This window comes from Polyodon spathula, chromosome 27 (genome assembly GCF_017654505.1).
Source record: "Polyodon spathula isolate WHYD16114869_AA chromosome 27, ASM1765450v1, whole genome shotgun sequence".
NCBI lineage: Eukaryota > Metazoa > Chordata > Actinopteri > Acipenseriformes > Polyodontidae > Polyodon > Polyodon spathula.
The window spans coordinates 7,019,760-7,044,759 of NC_054560.1; the positions used below are offsets into that span (position 1 = coordinate 7,019,760).

At 44.8% G+C, this 25,000-nt stretch overlaps 2 protein-coding genes across 5 annotated transcripts; one reads left to right on the forward strand and one right to left on the reverse strand.

The window, feature by feature from the left end:
* Positions 1 to 25: 25 nt before the first annotated feature.
* On the forward strand, positions 26 to 2,387 carry LOC121301186 (DET1- and DDB1-associated protein 1-like; the record flags this gene model as incomplete). The annotated part of the gene is made up of 3 exons (XM_041230326.1): positions 26 to 215; positions 608 to 669; positions 1,004 to 2,387. Coding segments are annotated over 3 exons (357 nt in total), but the record flags the coding sequence as incomplete, so codon positions are not given.
* Positions 2,388 to 3,639: 1,252 nt separating this feature from the next.
* On the reverse strand, positions 3,640 to 24,661 carry LOC121301359 (anoctamin-8-like). 4 transcript variants are annotated; one of them, XM_041230686.1, is made up of 19 exons: positions 24,139 to 24,661; positions 23,548 to 23,827; positions 16,549 to 16,659; positions 16,095 to 16,227; positions 14,963 to 15,101; positions 14,741 to 14,837; positions 14,458 to 14,574; positions 14,205 to 14,332; positions 13,930 to 14,091; positions 13,472 to 13,624; positions 13,261 to 13,387; positions 12,715 to 12,770; positions 12,416 to 12,490; positions 11,802 to 11,936; positions 10,292 to 11,023; positions 9,736 to 9,927; positions 8,987 to 9,118; positions 8,329 to 8,439; positions 3,640 to 7,676 (listed from the first exon to the last, which is right to left on the reverse strand). In XM_041230686.1, the coding sequence occupies exons 2-19, from the start codon at positions 23,735 to 23,737 to the stop codon at positions 7,023 to 7,025; spliced, it is 3,444 nt and encodes a 1,147-aa protein (XP_041086620.1). In that variant the 5' UTR covers positions 23,738 to 23,827; positions 24,139 to 24,661; the 3' UTR covers positions 3,640 to 7,022. The 4 variants fall into 4 exon arrangements, with proteins under 4 accessions (XP_041086620.1, XP_041086619.1, XP_041086622.1 ...); XM_041230685.1 differs by lacking the exon at positions 24,139 to 24,661 and having other exon boundaries at positions 23,548 to 23,938; XM_041230688.1 differs by lacking the exons at positions 23,548 to 23,827; positions 24,139 to 24,661 and adding an exon at positions 17,330 to 17,490.
* Between the last annotated feature and the right edge of the window lie 339 nt (positions 24,662 to 25,000).

The window sequence follows — 25,000 nt, forward strand, 5'->3', positions numbered from 1 at the left end:
GAAAATTCTCCATTAAGTTTGGTAAATTCTACATGTTGCAGTATCTCTGTGCAGTGCCAGGACCCGTCTTGCAATAGCAAGGAGAGGCTGTGCTTTGTGTGTTTTGGTGTTATCCTTCCTCTGCACTTGGTATCCTCTCTGGTTTAAGATCTTTGTCTTTCAGAACCGGAGGCCGTCTGTCTATCTCCCCACGCGGGAGTACCCGTCTGAACAGAGTGAGTGCTTCTCCTGGGTTAGGGACCCTTGTCATCTTTTAATATCTTAAACACCCCTGTCATCTTTTAATATCTTAAACAGCCTACACACACAAACACACACACACACACAGCTCCACCTCTGTGTAGGGCTGCTGCTCTCTCCTCCCTCATCATGCATTGCACTGCTTCTGCTTGGCTGTTCATGATTGCAGTTTCTGGCACAAGACTGCTTTCAACTCTCGCGTTCTAACACTGTTTACTACAGGATTACTCTCTCTCTCTCTCTCTCTCTCTCTCGCTCTCTCTCTCGCTCTCTCTACCTCTACTGTCTACACCTGTCCCTCCCAAACTTTGTTGAAGTAGACTTTTGGCAAAAAAAAAACAATTTCAAATACTTTTTTGTTTTCCAGTCATAGTCACTGAGAAGACAAACATCCTCCTGCGCTATCTCCATCAACAGTGGGACAAAAAGGTAGGAATTGTCCACTGTCAGGGCCCAGCATGCAGGTGATCAACAGGCCTGTATTATGCATGAATAGGCAGTTATCAAATGGAGCTGAAGTTTGCCATAATGGAATAGTTGATTAGTACTTGATATAAGTGAACCTGATGAACGAAATGGGATTGAAATGAAAACTGCAGTGCAGTGCCCTTCGTGTCGCATTGCTCCTCACAAATGCTGTTCATATTTGCATGGTAGCAGTGACTGTTTCCGCTGATGCCAGCGAGTTCAAATGAACTTGGAATCTCTTGGTTGAGTTTGGGATCAGTAATTGATTTGGTTACTGTGTCCGTTTTTCCAACAGAACGCCGCAAAAAAGCGAGAGCAGGAACAAGAGCAGGGAGAGAGCCCGGCGCCACCGAGGAAAATCGCCCGGACAGACAGCCAGGACATGAACGAGGACAGTTAGACAGCACGTCCGCAGTGCGCCGGACAGACACGCAGACAAACAGAATGTCGGATAGAGAGCCAGGACTTGGGCAAAGCCACCTAGAAATAGTTTTTTTTTTTTACTCTTTGCAAACGCTTCCCCTTGTCTCGGTTCTTTTTCCACAGCACTGCTCAGCCTTGGACAGAAGGGGGCACCACAAGCCCTTTCTGCTGGGACTCTTACTGGGTTTGATTTGAAGTGGTCTGACTGGAAGAGGATTGTTGGGAACACTGTTTTTTGGGGGTTTTTTGAGCAGCAGCAGTGCCCAGGCTATGTTTAAGCTGATCAGCAAACAAAGACATTTGTATTTTTTTTTTTTAATTGGGCTGTTATTTGTTATTATGAGTTTGCTAACCTGTAAGTGTTGGATTTAAATGTTTATTTTTAAACTATGGCAGGCCAACTGCCTGTAAGTTGCGTCTAAGTTCTGGTTTTAGACCCGGATTTCATTCCTGAATGTGGAAGGAGCACTGAGCCAGGATCGGGATGTATTTCCACTGGCTATAGGCTCCTGCAACACGTAGTACTGAAATTCCACCTCCAGTCTCTGGGATTGACCGTTTTCAGTTTTAAAGATCTCCCAGCCCGTATTAAGCCCAATGCCCACCTGTAAGTCTGGCTGCCAGCTTTCTGAAGGAAGCACAAGAATAAAGACCAGCTTTGATGCTGTTTCATGTCCAGATTGTGGGTGTTTTTTTTTTTTTTTTTTTTAAGAAATATATAAAATGTTGAGATTTTAAGATGCAAATCTAGTACTAGAGAGAATCCTTCAGTTATCTTGCAAGTAAGTGAGTTTTGTGTGTCAAGCAGTATTTTTCAGTGGCTAATCTTGTATGTGCATATTACAAACAGTCAAACATCGGAAATGGGACTTGCCAAGTGCTCTGATAGCTTCAGTTGTCCTCCATTCCTTGAGACGCTCGCAAATCTTAGATTCATTTGTGCCTCCAGTTTTTTACTGAGCTAAAAATGTGTTCATGTGAATTTCAAAGCTTGGTAACATTTTGTTGAGTAAAATCTCTTAATAAAGCTCTCAAATTAAAAAAAAAAATTATAATTTGTTCACATTCATCACCCATAACTATAAAACATTCAGTGGCGTTGTTTGTAGCAACACTAAAAGCGTTTTGACTAACAAGTCTTTCTCAGTGTCTTCAGTGTGGCACATTTTTAACTGAGCAAAACAAAAACCGAATAAAATAATAACCTTCGAGAAAGTTTAGTCAGCTAGTCCCCCCACTCGCCCCCCTTGCAAAACCTGAACTCCCCTTAAACAGTATGGTTTGTGTTGTGGTTGCTAATGTCATGTGTGTGTGCATACAAATAAATACGTGGTTTTCTCATTGGGTGAGTTTGCAGGGTTCAAATAGCTGTCTGGTGTTCTTAAACAATTGATCTGAACTGCACTGTGTAGCTTCTGTGCTTGCTGATAGAGACTAGTGCAACTCGGGTCTTGTTTACATGTACAGTGTCTTTAGAGTCTATTTTCCGTACATGTCTGCTGCCAGATGATCCTTCCGAGGAAATAAATATATCACAGAAAATCCTGGTAAAAAGAAGATGTGTGTGTGTTTTTTTTTTGTTGTTGTTTTTTTTCATTTAGTGCTGTTTGTGCCCGGAGTGTAACAAGGGGATCCTGACCATAGGAAGGAACTGGAGAAAACAGCAAACTTTTACAGCAGTTTCTCAGACCTGAGTGAAGCTACTTCCACAGGGGCTGTCGATTTGACTAACATAAAAAAACCTGCTAAACAAAGAAATATAAAACATTTCTAGTGCCCCCTAGTTCATTATTGTATACCTTTTTTTAAACAAAGGAAATCTGGTAGATTTATTATGATTATGCATTTCCATGTACCTCTGCACACCAAGTGCAACAAACACAAAACAACCTGTTCTAGTTACTAATACATTTCAAAAACACATTAACAGAAATCCTCAGTCCGTCTACTTTTAAAAGAGTTTGTGATCGAGTGTTTAAAGTTCTCGATTTGCACTCTTGCGCTACTTAAATAACGGAGTCCCGAGACAAAGGGCAATCAGGGGGCTTTGTTACGAGCCGATAGATGATTGCGGCATTGTCCTTAGCGTTGATGAGGGGCAAAGCTTCAAAAAAGGGATAGCTGGCAACTGTTTGCATTGGGGAAGGCAGGCAAGATCTGGAGTGAGGACAAACCCTGTGTTATCTCCATTCCCTTCTCTAAAGACCATCGATCGCCTGCTGGTCCTCATGTTGGCTACCACTTTGTAAATATCGTGGAGTATTGAGAGATGTGTGGGTCTGATGCTACTCTAGTTGTTATTTTGTTTTGTTGTTTTAGTTTTTTTTTCTTTTTATTGTACTGATCTGGACAAAACATGACATGCAAAAATGTTTTTTATTGTAATATTGCTTCCCCCTAGTCATACACACACACACACACACACACACACATATATATGTGTGTGTGTGTGTGTGTGTTTGATCCAGGGTTGAATAAAAACACCATCATTTCATTTGTATTGTTTTATTTTTGTTTGCAGATCTTACAAAAATATGACAAAATAAATTAAAAGAAATAAATAATCCTTTTTTTTATCCCCCTTAAAAGAGCCCCGTAAAATTGTCTTTGTACATTAGTTACTTGGAAGAGCACACAACGTATTTCATGAAGACCTCAAACAGAAAGGTAAATCTCCCAGTGTGCAGGCACTAGTCTTTCACCTGTGACCACCCCTACACCTCCCCATCCCTCTTTCATTACAGACAGCACATGCCCTTCAATCCACATGCCTGCGATCTCGCAGCCTTTTAATGTTTAAAAAAAGGCATGTGATTCACAAATAAACCAACCAATCAGTCACCTTGACTACTGTCAAAGAATCCAAGGGTGTTCTGGAACAATTTCACAAATGCGGCACTGGATTTCTCATTCAGAAAAACAGACTTTCAATAACCCATCAGTTAAAAGTGTTACCCTTTATCTCAACCCCCAGTACTGATTCCCTCTATCAGACTCATTCCACCAGCAGTCATCAAACATACTTTGCCAGCCTACAAATTCAAAGTCTTTCCCTGATTCCGCTCCATTTGGGCAGTGCAGTGATGCTGCCAGATTACAATACTGCTGCTTAAGATACAAATTCACCCCCTGATGGCTAATTCCATCTGTACTGTTTTCTTAAGCCTTCAAAGCACAAAAAAAGTCTAGGGGTTCCATAACTGATTAAAATCCATTTACTTTAACTTATATCAGCTTCTGTACCATTCCACTGCCGCACTTATACCTGCGGACCAACATGGAGGTGAGGGCTGATCTATGCTTTTTTTTTTATCATCAAATAAAGTTCGGGCGTTTGCAATAGCAACGACAAGGGAGTCAATATAACGGTTAAAGAACCCTTTCTTGGTTTTAACGCTTACTCGCTGCGCCTTTATTATTACTGAACTGGGAGTGCTTCAGTCTCAGTTGCTCGATGTGAAACAGACACTCGGGGTGTTTCTCCAGTAACAGCAGAACCTTCTCTTTGGATTATCGAGATATGTAAACTTGCCAGTACAACCCAGAGAAACGTACAGTCCCGCAGAAAAAATTAAAATCATCACATTGTAACTATAGATTTTTCTCCTAACCAGGCATGAGGAAATATGTGCAGTCCTCAGCTTTTGTGAATGGAGGATTTTATACAGGAATATTGCTTGGGAGGTAGAATCCAATTCACGGAATTCCTTTCCCAGAATTCCATTCGCTTGACATTTGCAGCCATGTTTTTGTTGTTGTTGCTGTGGTCCGTGGTTGAACCGTCTGTGTTGCATGAGTGTGTTCAAACTGACAAGAAGTGAGTCTGCATTAATGTCAGACTGATAAGATGATGGGTTGGTTATATGTGAGGATTTTTAATTTAGTTGATTTCTTGTATCTATATATTTTTTTTCTGCCACGCATTTAGTATTGTTTTCATAAAAAAAAATTTAAAAATAGCATACATCATGATGTTTTTAATACCATAAGCCTCAACAGTTTTAGACCCAAATTCCACAGATTATGTGCACAATTTTCTCTCCTAAGGGATGTGGGGGAAAAAAAACCCGACTGGTACCATGGCGAGCATCTCCTATCTGAATCATTTTGTAACTTTTCTAAGTTGGGTAAGGGCACCACCTGCTGCCCAAAAGTGGAACTGCTCTAGATACCGGTTCCCTATCTGTTTTACAGACATGGCTCTGTGTAGTCTGAACCCTACCAGATTCCAGGTGTCAGTGTTGCTTTGGCAAATCATTTATCTAAAGAACATGCACACAATAACAACAGAAAGAAAAGTAACATAATAAAAAAATCAAATGTGCATATCTATCAATCAATCAGTCAATCAATCAATCAATAAGACCAGCACCAAGATGTACAAACAGAGAGACTCTAACGACAGTCATTTCTAAAATCCCATACAGTAATTAATGCAATCCTGCTGTTGTGTGGGTACGAGGCGGGCTGGCGTCTCCCTTCCCTTTGCCTGCACAGTCTCTGCCTCGGGATCCTCTCACCCAGCAAGGAACAGGGAGGTGCAGACGTTTCGAGCCATGCATGGTAATGCAACCCTAGCCTTTGCACACCAAATAAAAAAATCACACCACCTCCTTCCTCACACAGGTTACAGGTTTGACAGGGTGCTCGGTAACTGGTACTGATTCACACTGGAATGGCCAGTAAGCCCAGTTTACCTACATGTATTAACAGAACTCGGGTGACGCCAAGTAAAAGCAGCCTGAATGAAAAACAAGACGCACAAAGCCACAGGACTGTCTGCGACAGAGCCAGTGTAAACCGGGACTGCTCCCAACATGCTCTGCCCGATTCCAGACCCCGTCATTACAAACCCGTCAATTCCATTGAAAACGCTGCCATCTTGTGTTCTGATTCGGAAATGTTATAAATATACACAGTCAAACTGCTGGAAGGGCCATTGTAGCAATATATACATATGTATTTATATTACAGTCTTTGCTCAAAAGCGTCAACTTTTGTCACGGGAAAGTGTGTTTGAAAACAAACGGGAGCTACTCTTCCTTTCCATTGAACCCTTGAGGCATCCTGGTATTGAGTCTATCCTACTGCATGCATTTCCCTTTATTCTTCTGTATAGTACATGATCTCATTTGATATAATGTTGTATTTAAAGATGCTTAGATGCACAGGTGTCTTTATCAGCACTTCTCGGACTAGCACTGTGCTGGCAGTGGCTTGTTATTTGTTCAGGCACTTGCCTTTTCGAAACAATGTTTTTTTTCTCAAGCACCTTTCAGACACATTGAGCAGACCATCTTTGGAGATTTGAACAGCAATTTGAAATTGGATTTAAAAAAAAAACTGCTACCTTTAGTTTTAACACCTGTAAAAGTGGTTAATAAAATCAGAAATGGGAACGTATTTTTATAAAATGCATCATTTTCTAGTAACAAATGACCTATTGGAGACAGTCTTTGGTTTGACGTCAACGCTTTCAAACCTGATCTGTAGCACCTTTGCGGCACTATGGAATAATAATAATTAAATAAAAAAACAACACACTTCTCTTTTCTTTTAAAAAGGCTTGGAAACCATCTGAGAATCACAGCTTCCGCATTCCCACGAGTATTGCAATAAGAAGGGGGGAAGGGGGGGGAGAGGAGGTGGGATTCATCATCTCTCCGTTTCCTCACGTCCATCTGTGTCCATGCAGAACGGCCGGACACACAGCTCTCCTCCTCTAGCCTCAACCCAGACTGACCCCCCAACGACCCCAATCGACTCTCCCGAACAGAACTGGAACAGAAAAGGAGGCTCGGCAGCAGCGTGATCAACTAGGATTCCTCTTCCGTTTCTTTCTTTCCCTTTAGATTTTCTTTTAAAAAGTTAGAACGCCGTTCTTTTTGCATTTAGTTTTTGGAGCTCGGAGGCTCTGGCTCAACAGCGTGGGGGGGTTCGGACTCCGCGGAGGGCATTTCCTCCGGCGCCCCGTTCAGGTCCGATTTGGTGGGCAGTTTTTCCGGCGGGCCGTCCCCCCCAGGTCTGGCCTGGGCCCCGTTGGCACAGGGGCCCCCTTCAGATTTCCCGAAGTTGAAGAGTTTCCCCGGATTGAAGGACTTGGTCGGGGAATGGCTTCTCTCGTTGCTAGTGGCTGCTGCTGCTGCTGCTGTTGCTGCTGCCTCCTTCTTGTTCTCAGGAGACTTCAAGAACTTGAAGCTGAGGAAACCGGGGAGTTTGGGCTCGCTGCTGCCCGTGGGGGACTGTGGCGATCGGGCCGTGCCCGAGTTGAACTTGCTCTGCAGGGGGATGATCTGCTTCAGCTTCATCACGTTGTTGGTGGCCAGCAAGGAGCTGGGCCTCTTGGGCTTGTCGGAGCCCCCTCCGGAGCGGGGCTTGTGGCCCTTGTCGTGATGGTGCTCCCCCGCCGAGGGGTCCGTCCCCCGGCCCTCGTCCTTGTCCCTCTCCCGCCTGGCGTGGTGCTCCGCCTGCCTCTGCCTCTCCTCCTCCTCCCTCTTCCTGCGCTGCTGCTGCTGGAAGTGCTGCTGAGCCTGCCGCTCGTGCTTCTGCAAGGAGGACAGAGAGACAGATGGAGACACGTGGAGACGCAGAGACACCACTGACAGCGAGACCAGCAGAGGCCCTGACGTGCCGGGTGACAGCATGCTGAAAACAACGCTTAGCAGCTGTCACTAATGGCAGTGAAACCCTTTCCAAACATTTTCATCTTAAGTTTACCTTCCTGTTCAGTTACTTAATGCGGAAACAGCTTTTTTACAGTCTCTAGCAGAGAGTCTACTGAACTTTACTGTAAATCCCAATTCATTACTTTTGTTTTCTAAAAGTCATTCCATGCGACAAATATACACAGACGACCTTAAAAGTGTTTAAACATGGTCCCATAATAGCTAGCAACACTGGTTCATTTTAACTTACAATAACTCACCAGCTGTATTTCCCTCAGTTGCTTAATTAGTGAAGATTAAAGCAAACCCATTTCTATTACTAACATTTCAAAGCATAATGATATTTCCATTATAAAACATGAACTACTGTACAGAAGAGACCCATTCATTTTCCTAGATATTTCTGTTCGTTCCTGCAAGCATTTTAAGGCAGAGGTGCTGTAGAAACCTGGCACACACTCCCTCAGAGTCGCCCAGACTAGTGGTAGCCAGGAGCACTGCATGGCTTTGTTAAGTTGGAACCCTGCGTTACCTTGAAGGCTTCCCTGCGTTGATACTCCAGCTTCGCCATTTCATCAGCCACCCAGGAAGGGATGTCTGGGATTGCAACGTGAATGATGTACTTCAGCAGGACAGCAAAGTGCTGCGGAGAAAGTGAGAGACACATTCACTGAGAGCGCGCTGAAACCACACTGCTGAAAGCCAGTCCAACAAACAAGACTAAAGCAAGCAATTATTTTCCCAAGAGCAACTCCTTCAAGCACCTCTTTGCAGTGCAAGAATTATTTGTCTCTAATTACTGTGCATTTGCATAATCGTTACAGCTCTGGCACAATTTTAGGATTGAGACACAATTAAAAAAAATATATATGAACAGAATTTAGATATTTTATTTAACATCATGTAATCAAATTAACTACAAAATGATACCACAAAAGTCTTCCGGAAGCCATAACTGTAGTACAGTGTTTCATTTAGATGGAAAGCTACAAAGCAGGATGTAACACATTAAGTATGTTAATGTAACATTATTCAGGTTTCATTTGACTTTTTTCAACATGTGTTAATTCTGCAGGGCGATGCAAAACTTTTGTCCAAAGCTGTAGTTACAGTGTGGTTCCCTAATGCATCTGTATTCATGTTTCCACACACATGAATCTGAATGTGAGACAAGATGAACGTTGCTGTACCTCCAGGATGACAATGGAAATGATGGCCATCTCCGGGCTGAGCCAGGGGAACAGGCGCTGCAGCTGCCCACACTGACTAATCAGGTAGCAGTTTACAATAATGGCAACAAAGCCCATGGCCTCCATCACGCTCTGCGAACAAAAAAAACAAGTTGCTCTTTGTGAGTGCCAGCTGTTCCACTGCCCACCTTTGATCACTCTAGTCCTGGGGTATAGCGTTGAATAACTAGGATTCAAACTGGGCTGCGTTCGCTCAAATCCAGCAACAGAGTGGCCATGCTGACTGTCTACTCTGCATTGCAAAAGGAGCCGAGCTTGATCCAAGGAAAGTAATTCCTCGGAACGCAAAGTTTAATTCAGGGTTAAACGGACTTTCCTTTCTGTCAGTTGAACTTAACAGGTGTGTGCGCTCTATCCCTCTGTGGTCAACAGAGTAGGCTTTGTGTTGAAATAAATTATTTTTAAGTTTGGCAGGGATGGGGTTAATTCCGTCCCTACCAGATTCCCGTGTGGCATGTGGCTCGGTCTAGACTGAATAACTGATCATCAATCAAGACCCAGCTATATAAAGGAAGCCTGGCCCTTTGTCTCTTTAGAGAAAGCCAAAGCCAATAACAGCCGGAAGGTGCCTACTAATTTGTGTAAGTCTTGTCTGATCCTTTTACTGTGGCCTTTGTGTCTGTTTTGCTTCATTGTTTGTCTGTAAATAAACGTGCGCTCGAGTCCGAGCCTCCTTCACAGCCTCTCACCTGCCACTGGCCGATGCTCTCGACTCGCTGGCCGAAGGGCCTCTGCAGCCCGGTGCACAACTTGAAGGCGTCACTGCGGATCTCAATGATGTTGTTGATGAGTGCGCACATGGCGGCCAGCGGGAACGCCGACGAGAAGAGCACCACGTATCCAAACTGGATGAACATCTCCTGGTAATCCTGGAAGGTGTCCTGCAGGGAAACACAAAGTCCACTTATTGGAGGGTCTCATTGAATATGGGGGATTCAGCCTTTTAAAAGTTAACTGCAGTTTAACTGTGGTAAAACAGGAATGGAAATAAGACTCTTATTGCATATCAGTTTGACCCATTCCAGGTTTTAATACAAGCCTGATTAGCCACAGTGCACAGGTAACGAGCTAAGGTGTGTCTTACTAGACTCATCGTTCAAGCAGGGATTGGATCAAAGTGCTATGCAATGGGAGTCTGAAGCACCACAGGGAAGCGTTATGAACCCTTTCTGCCGCGGTACTGAATCTGCTTCCTCGACACACGAGAAGGCGTGATGGCAGAGGTTCGAGAGGCTCTCCGCTCACCTCGTATTTCTTCATACAGCTCTCAACCTCCGCCTGTGTGAGCTGGGAGGAGAAGGTATCTTCGGGGGGGTCGATCCAGGACTGTCTCTTGGTTTTGGACTCCTCCCTCTCCCTCTCCCTCTCCCTCTCCCTCTCTGCAGAGTGGCCCCTCTTCCTTTGCCGCAGCGAGACGGAAGCCTCCCCTCCAGGAGCCAGCTGGGCCGCAAGCACCTCTCCGGGGGCCTCCTTGGTTTCGAGGTAGCCGTTGTCGATGTCATCGCAGAGCTCGAATACCGAGTCTGGGTCCATGCCCTTCTCCACCATGGTGGGGCTGCCCTCCTCCAGGAAGCTGTCCTCCAGCTGCATCGCCATGGCGACCCCCTTCCGCTCCGCCTTCTCGATGAAACTCACCTTCCTCAGCTTGAGGCCGCAGTCCATGAGGCTCTCCACCTCGTTCTCATCTTCGCTCTGCCTCTCCTGCTCCCCCTCCTCCTCCTCCTCGTCGGGGACCCCGCACCCCCCATTCAGACACTTCTTCTCCCCGCTCCCTGGGTCCGGAGAGGCCTGCTCCGAGGGCGAAGCCTGGGCCTTTCCTGCAGCCATGCGCCCGTATTTAAGCACCGAGGAGAGGAGGAGATCCCAGAGCGCCCTCGGGGTCAGCTCCCCCAGCTTGTGCCTCTCATACAGGTAGGGCTGCAGCACCTCCTTGATGTTCTGCAGGAACTGGCGGATTATCAGCAGGGTGGCCAGCATCTGAGGGGGTGAAAGAAGCACAACGGACATTTAGAGGGACAACAGGCTCTGTGTTACAAAGCTGCAGTGTCTCACAGGGCTACAGCGTTGTATTAACACATGATTCTACTGAGTTTCCGTGAACCACAAAACAAGTCAAGCAGACAAATGCTTTGGTCAATCTCTGCAAAGCCTGTTTGGTCAACGTTTGTATCAAAAACCGAAAAAAAAGATTCCCAGCATCTCTGGTCTATTAATGGAAATGCATGCATTGTACCACATTACAGGTACTAAAAATAATAATGATATTTTACAGGACATACAAAACACACCTCTGGATGGGACACTGCACTATTAAAACTGCATCACTCAAAGCTCAGGCTCACACACAAACTGTCCCTCAAAACAGCCCCATTGCAGAGAAACAGGCAGACCTGCTAGTTGCTATATAAGCTGCATTAACAGCATGAGATTCCTACCCCTATAGGTATGGTGCAGACAGAAAACCACGTATCTTTGCCAATGTATGTTTTGTAATTATCTTCAGATTTAGTTGTCTATGAAAGTGTCAGAGGCACCTGGACAGCTGGCTGTGAGCATAATAACCGTACTTTACCACCAGGTGGTGCTATAGACTTAGTGGAAAAAACACTGCTGGGAGATTGCATTTGATATAGTTTTTCAAGCTGCTGTTTGCGCAACAATGTTTGCTCATGCCGTCACTGCGTGCTGACAGACAGACAGACAGCCAGTCAATCAGGCAGGTAGAGAGGCAGACCGGCTCCCAACACTGCCGTACTTTAGACCTGGAGCGGGCACACAGGCCTCGCTTTATGAAGATGATGAGGAGCTGGAGTTTGAGGCAGAGGAAGGGCAGCAGGGCGTCTTTGGTCTGTCTCAAGAGGCTTGAAGACAGGGAGAAAACAAGCAGGAGCTGGGGGGGGGGAGCGAAGAGGAGAACAAAACAAATAAAATACAAATAAAACCTGCTACGGGAGAGTGGAGAATCAGCCAGCACCCCTCTCCTGTCAATGAGTACCAAATCACAGTTACAATGAAAAGAAAGGAGAAGGAGGGCTGTGAGGCAGAGAGAAGGGGTTAGAGGAGGATAAACAGCTGATGATAAATCTGAAGGTACTGGAACTCCACTAAACAATATTTACAAATTCATGTGTATACCGAGCTTCTAGTAACACAAGCATTTATCTCATTTCTGGTATTTCCACCAAGTGTCCTTTTCCGTCTGGTCAGAATGCTTTATTTATGCAGAACGATGACATCCGAGACCAGTTTTCAGACCAAGGATTCCACTGCTTTTATCATTCGCTTGTGTTATCTGAACACTCTCTGAACTGGACTGGAAAGTTTCGCAGACTTTTTAACAAACCCTGGCACTGCGCGCGATGGCCTCACCTCTTTCAGACGCTCCATGTCTTTGAGATAGAACCCAATGTAGAAAAGGCTGAGATAAGAATTGACAAACTGAAACTGGAGCAGAAGACAAAACATCATTAGAGTCAAGCAAAAATCCACAGAATCATAATAAATAATAATAATAATAATAATAATAATAATAATAATAGTAATAATCAGTGTGCTTAATGTTTTTTACTGATGTTTGAAGACAAAATAAAGCACACTACAACAATAGCTCAAGGGCACAGAAAACCTGTTGTGCCGACTGCCTGCAAACTCACTTAGGAGAAACTTACTAGAACAATTTTGATGATGAGGTTTTTTTCAAAGGTACTCTGGAGTCTGTAGTTTTCTAGAATGGGAAAAATAAAGACATATTTGTACAAGGAGCAGCGATCCGGATGAGGAAATACTGAAATTCACCAAAATATATTCCAAGGTCCCCATACACAGCTATGGCCAGAAGTTTTCCATCACATAGAATTTTAGGATAAATAAAAATAAACTCTATGAACATAATTTAGACATTTTATTTAACATCATGCAATCATAGAAAGTACAGCATGACACTGCAAAAGTCTACCGGAAGCCATAATAGCAGTACAGTATTTCAAAATGTTTCAAAATTTGTTAAGTATGTGGGAAAACTACAAAGCAATTCAATATGTTAACGTGACATTATCCAGCAGGTTTCATTCGACTTTATGAAGCAAAATTAGTTAATTGTATAGGCTGATGCAAAACTTTTGGCCACAGCTGTATAATTGCCTTGATCAGCTGTTACGTTACCCTGATCAAAGAGATCTCACACTCTCTGCGTGGTACTGCCCTGTGGCACATACCCCTGTCATTCAGCCAGCAGGCAATCTTCCTGTAGACGTCGTCACAGGCTGTCACAGTGATGGCCAGCATGATTTTGGGGATGAACCTGGTCACTCGAGGAAGCTCCTTGATCCCCATCACAAACTCCTGGGGACAGAGAGCAGCGTCAGGGACACGGTGCGTCTCAGAACTGAAACGCCAAGCTAAGGGGGCACTGCTTCTGCCACTGACCTGCAGCTCGAAGCAGACGAGCATGGCCAGGAAGACGAAGCACAGACAGAAGAGGCACACGGGGAGGCTGACCAGGTATTGGAACAGCATTCTCTTCCAGGGGGGGTAGTAGAACTCCTCACAGCCAGTGATTGGGCTCAGCCGTTTCACTCCCTGCAACACAGCACAGCTCAGCCCTCAGACCCCTTCCCTTATCCAGCTTCCACTATCCCTGATCTCTTTTCTATAGCTGCTCATTAATACCTAGGGGTACACTCACTAAAAATACTGCTCCTGATTTCTGCTGCTATTCAGTCACAGACCACCCCCGAACACACCCCAACCTTAGCATTCTACACTGCTGTTCTTTGCCATAGGAAATGGTCTTCTACCTGCCAACAGCTCATGCCTCTTTCTCAGTGGTTTAGTATTCTTTCAGCTCTCCAGTTGCTCAGGCACTCCGCTCCTTTCTTATTTACCCGGAACTGTGGGCGTGGCTCTTCCAGGCTCTCAGCGGGCGTGTCCAGCGTCCCCCACTTGTAGGCAAGCTCCGCCCCCCGGCGCTTCCATCGCTCCAGGAAGAGAGTGGCCCAGACCACGTTGAAGAGAGCGAAGACCACGCAGCAGATATCCCTGCTCGTCTGGTAACACAAGCACAGCCCCCCGTCAGCCCAGCAGTGACACACACAAACAGGCGTGCTCAACTCACTGGAGTGGGTTTGACCTACAGTGCAGGAAGTGCTTAACAACTCACCTGATCAGACTCGGTCAGCATCCACAGAACGAAGCCGATGATGGCCGGGTAGAGCATGGAGGTGGTGTAGAAGCCCAGCCAGGCAAAATACATGGCGATCTTCACACCGAAATAATCACAGATATCATCTGCCAGACAGACACAGCATTACACACCTAAACGGCATTAAGGGCGCTGCATTCGACTGGGCTGTCAGTCGTGAAACAATCAACTGAACAGGACTGTGAAGGGATGGCGGTGATGTTTACAGTACCTAGTGGCTGTTTCTCACACACAGCTTGCACCCAGGACTTCATGAGCTGGCTTAGAATCCTCTGTTCGTGGAGCGGGAAGAGCTGCTGGATGACGCCCCTAGCGGCCAGCTCCGGTACTGCAGGAGGAGGAGAGCGAGAGAGACCGAGCAATAAGTCTCAAGTGGATTCTTTCTGCATTCTTTTTTTTTTTTTTTCACTAAGCCAAAACCGACGAGGAAGTCGAGATTCCAGTTTGAATCTGGAACCTTGCTAAAACAGGAAGCCAATATGAATGCTACTCACGGATTGGCTGCCCTTCCAGGAAGTGGATGTTGTGTAGCGACTCGCCCTGTTTCGCCCGCAGGTTCTCCAGCCAGTAGCGGATGATGCTCTGCCTCTCCTGTAGAGGGGGCAGGTGGGGAAGCTGAAGGGTTATCAGTGCGAGCGAAATCGGATAAAACGACAAAGCTAGTTAAAAATCGCAGCGAATGTACGGTTAACAGGTAAGAGAGATGGTCCGCTGACCTGAGAGCTGAAGAAGCAGATCTCGTTCTCGATGTTCTCGTAGATGTAGTCCTCCTCGCAGGAGAAGTTGCGAGTCCCGCCCCCGAACTCGGGTTTGACAGGTTTAGACAGCCCCACCTCCTCCGCCCCCCGCAGCAGGCTGCCAAGACAACCAGCATTCAGCACACTGCGCATTCAGCACTGCACATTCAACACTGCACATTCAGCACTGCACATTCAGCAATATTTTCTATATAGCTACACAGTGCACTTACACCCAGGATTTCAAAATGTACAAACTGCCTTTTATAGGACTATAGAACTTGAAACCAATAAAGTTAGTGGGGATCATCAGATACTAACTGGTGAGCACCACTTTACGTTTTTCTTCCTGTTATTAACCTGGCCCGGTGTTGCAGTGATTACAGGTTTAATCAGGACTCCCTCAACAGCTGAAATGAAGTTTTATTGCTCCATCTCAAAAATCTTTTTTTACAGCACTTTTAAAAACGAACCCCTACATCCTGCTTACTCCCTGTAGTTTCAATGAAAAAACCGCCCCTTCCCTCGCTCTCCCCTCCCTGCTTTCCATCTCTAATATATTAACGAGCCACCAATCCTGCCTCGCCCGCCCCCCTGCCACGCAGCCACACAGAATGCTCTGCAAAGAGATTTTATTCAGACTCTACTGCGTCTACATTATTCATGAAAACAGCTTGTTGAAGGCTTTACTTAGTGGTTTAGCTACTGATGATAGTTCCCTATGTTCATTATGACCTCTATTTTTATATGAACAGTTTGGAAATTGTGCAAACTGCATTGAAAATTTTCAAAAATGTAACTTGGAGAGAAAATGTAGAGAAATATGTAGAGATCAAGAATTTTCCCAGTGAAAGGATTATTCTGCTGAGAGAAGTCTGGGGTTTGAAATGGCTGCAGGGGTCTCAGTGCTAAGAGAAGTCCGTGTTCGTCTCTCTAAGTGCTTGAGTGGAGCTGGCCAGACGAGAGTGCCGTCATTCAAACGGACAGTGCAGTCCTGAGGGAGAGCGCCTCTTAACTAAGAGAAGGATTCTACCTGCTGGATTCATACCAGCTGTAATCAGCCAAAGCTGGAAGGCAGCGGACGCTTAAAGATCCACAGCTGAACACTCACTTCTCGTAGGTTGCCGTGACGAAGAAGGCATGGACTCGGGTGTGTTTGTGGTGCCGGATCTGGATGATCAGCTCCGGGATTCCCAGCCGAATGTGGTTCAGTAACCATAGCAACGTGTGGTCATCTGTGGATTCTGGGGGAAGCAAACAGGAAGTCGGCAAGACAAAACAGGAAGTCCTTCCAAAGACACCTGTTTGTTGTTCTTGGTTGATAAGACCGGTTTGCACTGGGGACCCAGCTGTCTGTCGGGGTGTCAATGCCAAGCAGAGTGTAATTCAGCCCGCAGGAAGATGAATTAGCCTGATATTGTCTTCATGTATAAAAGTCAGGTGACAGCGAGAGAGAGAGAGAGCAAGAGAGTGAGAGAGAGAGATAGAGAGAGCGAGAGAGAAAGAGAGAGCAAGAGAGACAGCAAGCAAGAGAGAGAGAGAGAGAGAGAGATCTTTTACTGCACCTGCAAATGTCATCAGCACGTCACAGTTCTCCGTAGGCACTGTCTTCATCCAGGATTTGTGGGACATCATGTAGCGTCCAGCCTGCAGCAACCTCTTTCCAAAGAGCTTATCTGGGGGAGGAAGAGAGATTTCAGGTGTGAGGGCGGTGAGACAGGGGAGAGAGAAAGAGAGAGACGGGGAGACTGGGTCAGCCAGTACCTCAGCAGAGACACATTAGCCAGACCTGGAGTGGAGCCCAGATGGGACGTCCCAAGCTGGGATACAGACCCTCCCCCCTCCACCCCTCATGATCTAAATGTCACGCATCTGTATGCTGTAACCCAAGCCCAGGGGGGGAGACGCAGCAGTTAACCCCTTCCTGTCCGGCTGCCTGGGGACTTTGAAAACAGCCCCACACAGATCATGCTTGGTGCCGGGCATCCTTTAATATTTGACCCATTTAAAAGGGACTCCTTTTTGTTGTTAAAATCCAGGTAAAACCTCACTGACAGTCACATAAAGTACATGACTATGAGGGTTAATCTGATCAACATGTATCTGACAGGAAAAAGACACCCCTACATTTTATTAATTTTATAGCGCTAATGAATCCCTCCAGGACTGCGTCGCCCTCCTCGTTTTAGGGGTATTCCCAGCATAACCACGCACAGGTTGATAGAATCCAGCATCGCTTATCCTGGGTGTAGATTCACAAAGACATCTGCAGCCTCCTTTAATAAGAACTAGCATGCTGCTTCTGTTTTTTGTTTGCAGAAGAGAAAGAAAGCATTGTCAAATTACCTCGCAGATGGCTCAAGCACAGGCGGTGTCTGTGTGTTTGACTGGCCTCTGTCTCCGCAGCGCTGCCTAAGGCCTCATCAGAGGAACATTACATTTTCAGACCTACATTAGCAGCAGTATCTACTACCAATGAGAGCAGGGGTGTGCGTTTCAGAACGGTAAATGCTAACAGCGCTCCAGCTCTTAAAACTGATACAATTCCTGATTATATCCTCTTTGATCCTGTTTTAGGAATTCTTTGGAACAGTTTCGTCATGGAATACAATGAAGATGTTCCCCGTGGATCTCTACTGGAATTTCAGCCTCCCCTCTTTTAAATAGCGGTTTTGAGACTTTCCAGATTCAGTGTTATATTTTAAGCAAAGCCCATGTCTCTATGTACCCTTATAGAAGTTTAGCTCTGCAAATTTCCACGGTATTTTTGCAGTTTTCCCCGTGGTTATACTACGCATTTGCCGTAGTTGATCATCTTGCCTTATTTGAAAAATGTTTTGTCATATTTCTCTGGGCTTTACTATTCTTTTACTGTCCATTACACTTTGCTATGCTTTTACTATGGGAAACTTTTAGATCAGTAACTTCACCCAGTTTTCTTTACCAGGATTTGCCCTGATATAGATAGAATAATCTGGGCACAATTTTCCACTGTGGACAAATACCTGCAATTTGCCCAGATACAGGCCCCTGTTATTTATTTTCCTGTAAAGCAACATTTTTTTCTGAGTTTCTGCCTCTCTTAGTTTGCATGATGGACACTCGTTCTTTTGAGGAGCATCTCATTTGAATCCCAGTTGCCAGATAACAGCTCTCTCTCGCACTCTCTTGGATCTTAATCTACACTTTCCATTCAGGAATGAAAGAACCAGCTGTCTTTCACAATGCTGCAATACGTTTTCAAGGGTATATGAAAAAAAAATACAAAATCGCTCAGACACTTTGCCTCGCTGCAGTGGTTGTAACTAATAAAATATTTCCATAATTCTGTTCCCTACTTCTGTCAGCTGCAGAGTTCTCAAAAGAGCACTTACTGTATCAAGTGTTTTTTCACTTTAAAACAGGAGATCTGGTTCAACGCTAGGTTAAAAAAAGTTCTCTGTTTCCCTTCTTTCTGGTAATCACCCCTGCAGCAGTGTCGTCTGGGTCAAAGCATGCTACTGGCTGCAAAGCATGTCACTCATGGGGTTGGAGGTGGTGGTGGTGGGGGGGATTGGTCAGTTAATGACTAGGAAAAAAAAAAGACGTTTAAAGTTGTGGGGGTCAATTTCACCCTTCTGGTGCAATTCATGGGAATTTAAAAAACTGATGGACACCAGCGCCATCTTGTGATCGTATTAATCTCCCTTTGGTTTTTGCTGCCAGGGATGCATCAGAGTTCTGCGGATTACTAATATAATGACAACTTGTGTGGTCTAAGCTATGTCTACGACAGGCAACTACAGCTACAGAGCAGCTCATAGCCAGAACACCTTCCAAAAAAAACCCCATCCTCCGAGCTGAACCACTCGGGATGATGGAACACGTCATAAAAAAGTGACTTGCTCTTTTTGTTTCAAAAGTGTTCGCTGTCAGCACGACTGTGATTCCACAGGTGTGCTGCAGGATCACTCTGAACTCCTGCTCGTATTCAGAACACATCGTTCACAGCACACTGCACACAGACCGCAGTGCGTTCCTTACACAAACACCTGACGTGCTCTGGGGAATGAGATAAGGAGAATGGCTCCTTTGTTCACAATGGGAAACCGTATGAGCTCATATTCCAGGTGTGTGCCAGAGCAGGGCTCGGCACAGCCAGCGAAGCCTGGACTCAACTCTGGCACTACAGCAGCTTTAAATGAGACTCGACTCAAAAGGGTGGAATCTGTTTTCTACCCTTTATTATGCCTAGTGCCACTGTCTCTTTTACCATAGCGCAGTTGGAAATGTCATTTCTAACAGATGTTCCAATAGGACTGCAGAGCAATGCGATGACTCATGTATGTCAAGTGGCACATTGACCTGTTTTGATGGAAACTGGTTTTTGGACAATTTCACAAGAACAGATAAAAGGGTCTCATCTTATTTAACAATATGCTTTAAGTATATAATAGAAGGGTAGTTATATAGACAACAGCGAGCTAGATTCCTACACCTCCAGATCTCCTATCCACCCTCGAAGGAGTCATGTACCATCGCCTCCCAGTACAGAAAGGGAACTTGGCCATTCTCTTAAATCTGCTGTTTGATGCCAGTGACCACCTACTCAACCTAACGCAAGTTTAACACATGCAAGTTTGTGCTTTGCAATCAAATAAATGTGTTTCAATGATGAGTCTTAATTATACTTTACTGATAATCACTGATAATGACACTAACAGAATTAAGGTTGCAATGGGATACCACACAGGTGCTCTTTAATCAGTCTCCACACAGCAGACATTGATCCGGCTCCCTTATGAAAGTTTGCCACTGTATTCTTGCATGGTCATTTTTTCCCATGCTTTTCCTCTTAGATCATACCTGTATATAGCCATGTGATTACTTGGTAATTACCAAAGCCTTGTGATTACCAAAGCCATGTAATAACACACATACCAGGCAAACCAGTAGTGACCATGCAAAAGCATGAACCACTGGTAGTTAACCAGTAAACCCCAATGCATTGTACACTACTGCCTATTCAGCAATGCTATTTGTTTAAAAGTGAACCTGGCTCCAGATCCCAAGAAAAACCCTGGTGTTTGTCTTCCTCAGCGTTTCTGTTTGTCAGGTCAAGGCCCTCTCTATTGATACACAGGGTGGGGTTGCTTTTCCTCATATGACAACAGGAGAGAGAGAGACAGTGCCTGCATTGTGGAGGCCCACGCTCTGCCCACTAAGCTCCTGGCACTGGCAGTGCCCGGAGGAATCTCGTGGGGGACAGGGAGAGAGATGATTACAACTGCCGCCTTTCTCTGTCGCGAGTCTATCGGCACAGCTGCAGACTGGGGAGGCAGGGGGCTGACTGAGGGCTTGTGAAGGGCTGCAGTAGTTAAGCAGTTGTTTATTCTTCTGGTTTCAATCTGAGTTGCAGTGTTTTTAGTTTCAGTTGCTCTTGTGCGTGCAGAATGAGGGGGAATGAGGGTTAGCTGGTTATTGCATATATGGTATAGTATGCACAAGGGCTGGATATAAAATGTGACATGCCATAGCACTGTCAATAGCAGTGCAGGGCAACAAGTCTGTCCAAGAATGTTCATGCAAATCTGCAGCCTTGACTGTTCTCCAGAATGGACTGAAGATTCATCAGTCCTGGATACAGAAGCACCTGCCAATGGAGAGCCTGCTATCACCCGTGTCAAAGTCTGTCAGATCTACTGTGCCGGCCATCCAGTCTGAAACAGGGATATGCAGCTTGTATATGAAGCACAATATATTTACTTATTTAAGCTGGGGGCCCCCCAAAAAAACATACATATTTTAGATATATTCCTATAGCTGTGTCACCTGATGCCTTCTGCGTTTAGAGGTGGAGATCAATGCACATGAACCTAAACAGGATGCAATACAGTAGTGCAAGTGAGTCCAGGTTTGTGTTCTAACTGGTCCCTGAGTATGTCAGAGAGTACAGAGACAATGGCTTCTTCCATCATTGCAGTGCTGTTTGCCAATTGAACGTAGGTATATGAGAGTGTATTGTGAGTTTTCTATGTGTGTGTGTGTGTGTGTGTGTGTGTGTGTGTGTGTGTGTGTGTGCGTAACTCTGCACATGTGTGTGTGTTTGTGTGTGTGCATGCGATGAACTCCAATGAGACATCACTTTGATTTATATACACTGACATGGAGATCCTGGCAAGACAATGCAAACAGACAGTGCCGCAGACAAACTAACACAGTACGAAAAAAGCCACACAAAGAATCCACATGTACAGTGTTATGTGTGCAGTTTGATATCCACCTCAGCAATCCAGTCACTGAATCACTAACCTGACAGTTTATTATGCTCAAGACACCAGCTTATTTTCAATCAGGAAACAGATGATGAAAGAGATGCAAGGAATAAAAGGAGATTAATGAATTCAGACAGCTAAATCTGTTTGCCTTGTGGTGAATAACACTGAATGAACTCTGTTGCAACCGGCGCAGAAACGCAGAAGCTGTGCTAATCTGGCTAAAAGCAGCATTCTGTTTTCATCACCGTGACGTCTAATGAGATCGCTTAGCAGCTAATGTTTGCAAGAGTAAAAGACAGCTGTGAAACGCCCTGCAGGTAGAGGATTGCATGAAAGGTAAAAGGCTGTTTCAAGGAGCGCTGACCAAAGATTTTAAAATCAATTTCTCAATGGAACCTGGAAGCCCTGATCGTCTGTTGGAGATCGTTGGGTTTCGTTGAATGGATTCTATATTTCAGCTTGGAATGCGCAATTCACAGCGCCGCTACTTCCTTAGTGACAAAGCACTTCCTGTGATGCAACTCAGAGGAACTTGATGTAATGACTGATGTAATGACTGATATAATGACTGATGTAATGACTGATATAATGAATGATGTAATGAATGATGTAATGACTGATATAATGAATGATGTAATGAATGAGTTATAAAGGTGATAAGAAACATGATGTTGAAAAAGCAAGCAACACTGTGCTGGGAAAGCCTTGGGTGGAATATACAAAACCTGGTTCACTTGAGCTGGGTTGAAACGCAGGCCTCCAGAGTCAATAAGCCTGCAGCTTCACCCCAGCCTAAAACTGGTTTCCAGAAACCATCAACTCATCTGTTCAAACCATCAACTCAAAGTGTAATTACTCGCCTTCAAGTATACCTGCCAGAGGTGCATGTGTAAACATGTTCTTACAGCTACCTGTAATATCCTGTGAATGAGAGGGGCATCTTCAATAAGCAGCCGCCTGTCTTCAGCAGACAAGCGCGTTCAGTCTGTTTAGTGACCGGTTATACTTTCTTTACCGTCTTTCTATCTATGCAAAAATCCAACTGGTTAGCATATGCTGACATCACCCCAGTAGCATAAATATTTATACCTTTAACATAAATTTACAACCAAGATCGCTTACACCTCTGACTAGAATAAAAAGGCTACACCTCGGAAAGTTTGAATAGGGAGCCTGCCCCTTTAAGATGTACCGTGAATTACCTTGCATTCATAGCGTGTCCCCTTCAAGAAGGCTGACTGACGGTCGTCACACACAACAAGCACAGCAGCGACCAGGCGTGCTGTTTGTATTCCAAGCCGGGTTACAACATTGCCACATATATATAACCATGATAACGATTAGCAGAGAGATCAGAGCCGTGAAAACGAACGCGTTACATTGCTCTGAAATGTGTAACATGGCCAGGCCCTTCGGCAACTCAAAGCCAAGGTATTGATGCATTCAAAGGCCGAAAATACAGTTATTGCATTATCAGGACAAAAAGGAACAACGCATAATTCACGCAATTTTTGACACGTTTCACTCGACTTTCAAGCCATTCAAACGTTCTAATGCTACACCGAGAACACAGTTAAGCGGACATTTGGACAACAATGATGTAACCTATGTAGATGTCCCTTCCTTGCCCGTGATTAAAAAAAGTTATTTGCAATATCATATAACACAACACAATTGCGCAAAACGATTTGCAGAAGAAGAAGAAGAAGAAGAAGAAGAAGAAGAAGAAGAAGAAGAAGTTGTATTAAATCGCGATACTAATTCTGCACATAGCATTCTGAACATTATTAAATAACTTTAATCACTTCCCAGCTCCAGAAAAAAACTGTGCAAAATAAGCATCTAATTATACTGCATTGAATATATAACCATGCACGTATAACAAATTAATCCTATCAGCATGTGAGTGTGTAGCACTATCTGTGACCTTAACATAACATACCGGTACCATAAAGTCCATTATTAATATTAATATTAATATTATTATTATTATTATTATTATTATTATTATTATCAGTAATATTATACAGCACTAATAACCACCTGTGGGCAGTTATCGCAGTATAGGGCGCACAAGACAAAAGCCAATTCTGCTACACATCGTACTCTGTATGCACACTGCAAAACATGCATCGTGTCGCCAACTGTTTGCAGAGCACTCGTTTTCATTGATCCTGATTTTGTATATTATTATTATTATTATTATTATTATTATTATTATTATTATTATTATTATTTATCAAAACGCCCTTGCTTCTTCAGCGTAAGGTTTTTGTTTTGTTTTTTTCCCATTTGTCTTATGCTCACCCAGGACTCCAGCGGTGGCTGACTGGGTACCCGCAGCCGAGTCTGCGCTCTCTCCCTCAGCTTGCGATCGATGCCTGTGTCGGGTCGCGTCAGTGTTGCTGCCTGCGGCTGCAGGGGCAGCTGCCGCTCCCGTCTCGGGCATGGTGTGCTGCTGGGGAGCGAGTGCTGTATCTTGGGGTCGGGGTAGCATGAGGACTCAGCCGATCAGAGCAGAGATTGGGGGTTAAATTGATGTGAAAGTGAAGTGAAGGTTGATAATCTTCATCCCGGCTGCGGCGGGCTGTATGCAGATAGCAAGCGCTTAGGAGCGAGTCTCACTTGGAGGAGGGACAAAGAGAGGGAGTAGACAGCTACACACAGTCACACACACACAGAAAAGATAGTCTAGTTCACCTCGCCTCCCGAGACATATTTTCTGCATTGGAAATATATACAGTAGATGGCTGTACTATACACAATAATGCCAAGCGCCAAACAGTTCTATTGTGCTCTAGCGATAGGTCAGTATAGACATTATAACAAGCCTCCACATGCATACATTACTAAGGCATAATAAAATAACGTTTTGATACATTTAAAAGTCCCCCTCACCGGGTTAAAAATAGTTGTCTCTTCAGACAGCCCGTTCCAGGTTCCTGTTTACAGAATCGGCAGCAGCAACTTAATTCTCTATTCAGAAGAAGAAAAAGTAAAATTGGACGGGGAGCCCATGAGGTTAGTCTGGGGCAGGCATTATAGCAGCGCTTTCTTTAAAAGAATAACAACCTTAAAGACTCCTTCATGTTCTCAGCCTCCCGGGATAGAGTAACGGATACCGGATACCCGTAGACAGGCCCCATTATAGGGCGCTTTCCATATAATTAAGAGCTTCAAATTACATTTGCAATCGTTCTTGAATGCAAGTCTGTGTTAAGGTGCTTTGGACCAGGAGCTGCTATTCGGGTTTGATTGACTGCCATAGACCTAAGAGTCATTATAGAAGCCAGCGCCATTACTGCACAACGGTGTATTGCCAGAAGAGGTCATAAAGAACAGTATTTAAGCGATAGAAATAAGATGCACTGCTAATCAAATTGTAAGGAGGTAGACTTTTTTTTTCGAGCTGCTTAACATTCACCATGCACCATCTCACAACGACCATTATTGAAATATACAGCAAATGTTTGCGTAAGGCGCTTGTCGTGCCTCTATTTCCTGGCTGCTGGCTGCAGTTTGAGAGAGCAGGCTCCAGTGTGGATCCTGCTGACTCAGCGGTTTACAGCCGGCAGCTGCAGAGTTCTGCATCATTACAGAGAGTACTGTGTGTGTGTGAAAGCGCTCTGAAGCACTGCCTCGCATACACGCTGACATGCACAACGCACTGCAGGCTAGCGACCCACTGATCCTGATACAAATAATAACAGAACCAGCTACACGCGTGAACATGGTGTTATGTGTGTGTGTATGATTGGTC